General features: G+C 40.3%; 1 protein-coding gene across 1 annotated transcript; it reads right to left on the bottom strand.

Annotated features, from left to right (window-relative positions):
- Positions 1 to 796: 796 nt before the first annotated feature.
- On the bottom strand, positions 797 to 4,258 carry LOC106062793 (uncharacterized protein K02A2.6-like). The gene has a single exon (XM_013221106.2). The coding sequence runs from the start codon at positions 4,256 to 4,258 to the stop codon at positions 797 to 799; it is 3,462 nt and encodes a 1,153-aa protein (XP_013076560.2).
- Between the last annotated feature and the right edge of the window lie 2,923 nt (positions 4,259 to 7,181).

Here is a 7,181-nt window from a genome sequence, read left to right as displayed (position 1 = left end):
AATCTGATCATTAAAACATTTTTAAGGAATTAGTTCAGAACCACAGGACATGTTCACAACAAAAGACGCCTAACTCACAATGACTAAGGACTATAACTTACATATCAAATATTAACATCCTTCCCTTTCTATAGACAAAACATATTCACTACAGCATTCCAAAACGAGCATATGGCAGAAACATCCTTCTTTCACCACGAACATTGTAGACAATAACCTTTTCACATACAGTGACACGATGATACTACGATACACTGATAACATTTTCAACAGACAACATTGGTATATACACAACATTATAAATAGGAGTAGAACATATAATATACATAGAACATAATATACATCAATATTGAAGGCTATGCAGATCTAGCAAAAAATGTAGCAAGAAAAAAAAAGACAAAAAAACAAAACTTGAGGGGTTGTCACCACTTGCCCATGTCATAGTCCTTGTGCCACGTAGGGGTGGCTCTCGTTCGCCCACTCCTTCTCACGCTAGGCTCTGCTCCGTGAGCCAAGGGTGGGATCCCATCAGGGCCGGCGCTGGACTCTAAAGCAGGGTGTGGTGTTAAGTCTGTGGATGAGGCATCTAGTGGTGCCTCATGGGTTGCCGTTTCGTCATCTGAAAAGATGTCTGAGTAAGGGACATTCCTGGGCCGGATGTGCACTCTGTTCCTAACGTAGGTACCGCCCGTTGTTCCCTTCACGGTGTAGGACCGCTCACTGTTTCTCATAATGATTTTGCCAGGCCGCCACTCATTGTTTCCTGGACTCTGGAAGTAAACGTTTTGGTCCACATTCAGCCGGGGCAGGTCTCTTGCTCTTTTATCATAGTGTTTTTTATGGTGTACCTGTGACGGGCTTTCGCCCCCAGGCCTTCTGTGTAGCTTTCAGGCTCAAGGGCTTTAGTCAGGGGTAGAAGTGACCGTGTTATTCTGTTCAAACACAACTGGGCTGGGCTATAGCCACAGTCCTGTTTGGGAGTGTTGCGAAGTTCCAGCAGGGCTTCGTATTGATCATCTCCGGTTCCGATGGTCTTTCTCATCATGTTTTTGATTGTTTTTACTGCGGCCTCTGCTTTTCCGTTGGCTTTGGGGTGTCCAGGATCGGACCTGATGTGCAATATGTTCCATCTGTTAGTGAATACGGCGAATTCGTGAGACGTGTATTGAGGCCCGCAGTCAGAGATTAGGACTTTAGGGACTCCGAATCTGGCAAAGTGAGCTTTAAGTTTTCTAATCACCTCGGTTGAGGTTGATGTTGTTAATAAGTCAGCTTCGATCCAATTTGAGAAATAGTCCACTGTGATCAAGTATGTTCTCCCTTGGATCTCCATTAAGTCTGTTCCAACTTTTTCCCAAGGTCCTTTTCCTTCATAATGTGGCCACAACGTTTCTCTTTGATTGCTTGGCTTATTCTCTTGGCAGGCAGTGCACGAGTCGGACATCTGTTTGATTTCCGCAGCCATTCCTGGCCAGAAAATCAGAGCCCTCGCCCGCCTCATCATGCTGTCGTATGCTAACTTCTCCTTCATCTCTGAGCGCATGCTTTTGGGAATTAGTACTCTTTCCCCCTTGACGATGATTCCATTACTTATACTCAGGGTTTCGGCAAAGTCATAATAGGGCCTCAGAGCCGCGGGAGCGGCAGTTTTCTTGACAGGCCAACCGTCTTCAATGGTCTTTCGGAGAGCTTGTAGAGTTTCATCAGCATCTGTTTCGCTTCTAATTCGGTCTAGCAGTGGATCGGGAATATCGACGATTTGTTGGATGTTGAGGTTCAATATTTCTTCAGTAAATGGCTTAGTGTTGCATGCACGGGACAACGTGTCGGCTATGTACAGTTCGTTTCCGCGAACCCACTTGAATGTGAAATCATATCTATTGCTTCTCATGATGAGGTTCTGTAACCGTCTTGGGGCTTGGTTTAGGGGTTTTTGTAGGATGGTAGCAAGGGGTTTGTGGTCATTTATGATTGTGACGGGTCTGCCAAAAGTGTATTGATTGAACCTCTCAAGTCCGAAAACTACTGCCAGTAGTTCTTTCTCTATTTGAGCCCATCTCTTTTCCGTTGGTGTTAAGACTCGTGAGGCATACTCCAATGGTTTCCCTTCCTGCATCAACACGGCACCAAGCCCATCTTGGCTGCTGTCGACCAGGATTTCAAGGGATTTGGCTGCGTTATAGAAACCCAGCACCGGGGTTGTTGTTATCATTTCTTTTAGTTTCCTAAAGGCGACTTCGCATTCCTCATTCCAATCAAAATCCGTTTCTTTCTTGGTGAGTTCCCGCAGGGGGTGTGATATGGCTGACAGGTTGCTAAGGAACTTTGAGAGGTACTGCACCATACCACAGAATCGTCGGACTTGCTGCGCGTTTGTAGGGCGATCCATGTCCACTATGGCCTGCACCTTCTTGGGGTCTGGTTTAATGCCTTGTGCACTGATGACGTGCCCCATGAATTCGACCGCCTCTTTTTGTTCCAATGTTTTGCTCTCGTTCAGTATTATGGATTTTCTTTTGCATCTTTCTCGCAGATTTTCCAGTTTTGCCTTATGGTCCCACAACGCCTCTTCCATTGTTCTGCCACACCCGACTACAATGATGTCGTCGGCGACGTTGATGCAGCCGCTGAGGCCTTCCAGTGCTTGTGACAGTTTTCTTTGGAAAATTTCTCCACCGACACATAGTCCGAAGGGCAGCCTTGTCCATCTATAACGGCCGAAAGGTGTTATCATTGTTGTCAGGATACTTGATTCTTTGTCAAGGCGAACATGCCAATAGGCTTCTTTAACGTCAAGTTTCGAGAAGACTTTGGCGTTCTCGAACTGGGGTAGAGTATCTTCAAATGTGGGGAGTCTGTAATGCTCCCTTTTCAAGACTCTATTCAAGTGTTGTGGGTCTATACAGATTCGCAGATCTCCGTTTTTTTTCTGAACAATGGCCATTTGACTGACCCAATCCGTTGGCTCCTCTACCGGGACCAGTATTTTTCTCTTCACGAGTACATCAAGCTCTTTCTTGACTTTGTCTCTGTATGCGAAAGGAATATTGCGGCATGCAGACACCACTGGAGACTTGCTTGCATCGATGGTTAGTTTCGCTTCTCCTAGGTCACCTAGGTTATCGTTGGTTGACTGTACTTGAGAGACAAAATTGTTGTCGTTGAGTGTAATGAGGTCCAGTTCTTGACACGTTTTCAAGCCTAGGAGGCATTGGAAGTTATTTCCAACGACGACGAACTTCACTACAGTTGTTTTCCCAGTTTTTGGGTTTGTCATTGGTAAATCAGCAACTCCTTCTGGCTTCCGTTCAGTCATGTTCCACATTCTTAGAGTTTGTGTGGTCTCCACTGCTTGACATCTCTTGACAAATCTTTTACAAATGATGTTGACGTCGGCTCCTGTGTCTAACTGGAATTTCACTCTTTGACCGTTCACTACGAATTCAGCCGTGTGTCTGTCTCTTGTCGACTTGAGTGCATTTATTGTATTTAGCCACTCTGGCTCGTACCCTGACGCCTTGTGTACAAGTGTGCTTCCTTTTGCTCTGTTGCACTTTCTTGCGAAGTGGTTTCTTTCCCCGCATCGCTTGCATGTCTGTCCCCAATCTGGGCATGCTGTTTTATTGAACGCGTGGTGTCGTCCACAGAATCGGCACTCTAAGGGTGTAGCTGTAGATTTTTGTGTTGTTCTTTCCATTTTGTCAACTTGGGCCTGAGCTTCAGCTCGTATTTCCTCAACACTGGTCGTTGACTGTTCGAAGGCTCTGCAAATCTCAATTGTTCTTTTCAGGGACAGCTCTGGGCATGCCAGGAGTTTTTCCTGCACTTTTCTGTCTGAGGAGAACACTATTTTGTCCCGGATCATCCTGTCTGGCTCCTTAAAATTGCACTTGTTTGCCTGGGACTTTAGCTTCGTTAGGTAGGTTTCAAATGGGGAGCAGATGGGTAATTTCCAAAAGCGAAACGTCTCTAACACTTCGTTGTCTCTTGGGTTGCAGTAGTCGTGTAGCTTTTTCAATAGTGTCTCCGGGTCGCCCTCGTCCTCCCCTTCCTGGTATGTGAATTGGTCACTGACTTCAATGGCCTGTAGGCCGGCACAATGTAGTATGATGGCCTTCTGTTGGCTTTTGGGCCTTCCGTAGGCCCCCGTCGCCTGCAAATATATTTCCATCTGCCGCCTCCACCGTCTGAAATTTTCGTTAACATTTCCTTCCGTTAGTTCCAGGCAATGGGGTGGCGTCAGTAGATTTTCCGACATCTTGAGTAACTCTGTCTCTACTGTCTGATTTATAAATCTCTTGGTTGCCTCCCTTGATAGGCCTAAGCGTACGTGACCTTGTGGGTAGACTGTCCGATATAGCTCTCAATTTATCATTAATCTCTCCCTTGACGTCTAGTCTTCTACTTCTAGCGAGAGTGAAAGCACTTACGTGGTTCACTTTCCGCTGCCACCATGTTAAGTATGGCCTGAAGAATCGAGGCAACAATTGTCGTAGTTGGGCCGAACACTTTTAATCATCAACATAGGACGCCATCTTAGGCAGGAAGGACATGTTCACAACAAAAGACGCATAACTCACAATGACTAAGGACTATAACTTACATATCAAATATTAACACCAACTTAGACCGCAGTGTATGTATTGTAGCCCTAAAACAAATGTAAGACCCTCAAAAAAATATGTTGTGCGACTCTATTACAGCTATAGTATTTTATGGATCTAGGCCATGTCTACAATGTTGACATGAGAAAAGATAGAAAGGATTTAGACCTAGATCTAATTTTAAGAAATACACTTTGCGCAGATAGTTTTTTACTTTGACACATGAAAATACAAAAGAAGGTCCATTGATTTCATTATATAATAAAATTAACCTTCAATTTTGTGTTTCAAAACCATTTTTTACATAAATTAATTCCTTATATCTGTGACTACAGATCTCCTGACGAACATTCTTTCATTAGACAATACCGTAATGAATCGCGTACTAAATATTAATTCGTTTGATTGTTTACTTTATAATCCCATCCCTAGATCTAAAACTCTAATTCAACTCTAAGATGATAAAACTTCTCTTCGCACAGATAGTTTTATACTTTAACACATTAACATATTAATTAAAGTCCATTCATTTCATATTTTGATCAAATAAACATTCAAATTTGGTTTTCTAAAGCTACATTTGTTTATAAAAGCTGCGAAGCCGAGTTGAGATAGGCCTAGATCTATATTCATTCATGAATCGCGTACTAAAAATTATTTCGTTTAATAGTTCACTTTATAATCCCATTCATTTAACAAAGCTATCGCTCTTTTCGTTTTTAATAGATAAGAATGTATCGACTTCGGGTAAACCGATTTTCGCAAAACTAATTTTATTTTCGTAGCGAAAGAGAAATAACGTGAAAGGATCATTAGCTACGTTTAACATACACACATACATCTAAATCCAATCCACTAGATTATTCAAAAGCATTTTTTTTACATAAATTAGTTCCTGATATCTGTGACTACAGATTTCCTGGCGAACATCCTTTCATTAGACATTACCAAATGGTTACACATTAACACATCTCTCTACTGAGTCTATTCCTAGGCCTAGGTCTAAAACTCTTATTGAACTCTAAGATGATAAAACTTCTTTTCGCAAAGATAGTTTTATGCTTTAACACATAAACATACTAATTATTGTCCATTCATTTCATATTTTAATCAAATTAACATTCAAATTTGAAAAAAAAGTTCATGCATGCGCAGCACAGAATGAACTCAATAGCACTGTAGATAAGTGTAGATTTAGATCTATGTCTACCTCAAGATCTACTATATACTTTACACAAATGAACATACAAAATTTAGTCTATTCATCTCAAATTTTAATCAAATATATGTAGGCCTACATGTAAATGTTTTAATTTGAAAAAAAAATGGGTTTAAGCCTATTAGCTATTTTGATTTGATAGCTTCATTCACACTATTTTTACATTGACACATTCGCTTTACTTATTACATTATTATTTCGTTTAATTGTGAGTATATCGACAGTAATGCGCAAATAAAGACCCGCGGGTCGCGGGTAACATATGTCTAGTTAATTTTATAAATTAAACGGTTTGCTTTTTGAAAACCAAAAGTAGCCGTTGCAACTAAACTTTTCAAGCCGCATCGCATGGTGTTATGATATTTTTCATTTCTCTTCTAGTTAAATGATATTAGAACATTTTAAACTTCGTAGTTACATTTTTCCACTTTGTCTCCATTGATTATGGTTGTTTCTCTTGTGCTTTTGCTACATTACCCCAGTTCTTTATATAAATTTCTATCAAACATGTATACACATCTATTTGTGTACACACCATAGACATATATATATAGACTGGACGATAAAGAACAAATTATTATCGGAAATATTTGGGAAAAGATAAGTTTGTAGATCCACATCACAAACCTATATATATTTGCCCATGTTTATGATTATGAAACAAAGACAAAATATTGGGAATATGGCAGTTTTGTACTTTTCAAAACTAAAGATCAAAGGTATATATTGGCTGAAATGTTAGTCCTAGAATTTATTGCTCAATCGCCGCCATTTTCTTTTCACATAGATATAGTACATAAAACATATTGACTCCCCCCAAATAAAAATAACTTCCTACTGCCAGTCTATATTTATTTATGTCTATGGTACACACTCATGCGAACATAGGCATTCACATATTTATATTGTTTCTTTTATTGTCTCCCTTCATATGACAATTTTTGATTTCCTCACTTGAGATTCAGGAAAACTACTTCCTCATCATCAAGGCGGAAATCATGTCTGCTAGAGTCAGTATCTCGGGAGTTTCTGCTCTGGGACAATTTCTCTGTGGCTGTCTTTTAGTCACAGGGTTATTATATATATATATATATATATATATATATATATATATATATACTTTATTTTTGAATATTTTTCCCCCTTTTTTCTTTTTTTTCCTCTTCCCCTCTTTATTATATTGTTTGTCTATAGATTAAACAAGCATGCGCAATATTGACAATGGTGGTGGAGAATTATTTTTGTATCATTTGTAAAACCGTGACAGGATGAAACTAAATACTAACTTAGTAACAATGTAATGCAAAGGCTTGTTGAGGTATGAGGTTAAGTTGTTGCTCAATATAATGTCAACAGAA

This window comes from Biomphalaria glabrata, chromosome 2, assembly GCF_947242115.1.
Source record: "Biomphalaria glabrata chromosome 2, xgBioGlab47.1, whole genome shotgun sequence".
In the NCBI taxonomy this organism is placed as follows: domain Eukaryota; kingdom Metazoa; phylum Mollusca; class Gastropoda; family Planorbidae; genus Biomphalaria; species Biomphalaria glabrata.
This window is presented reverse-complemented; position numbering and strand designations above follow the sequence as displayed.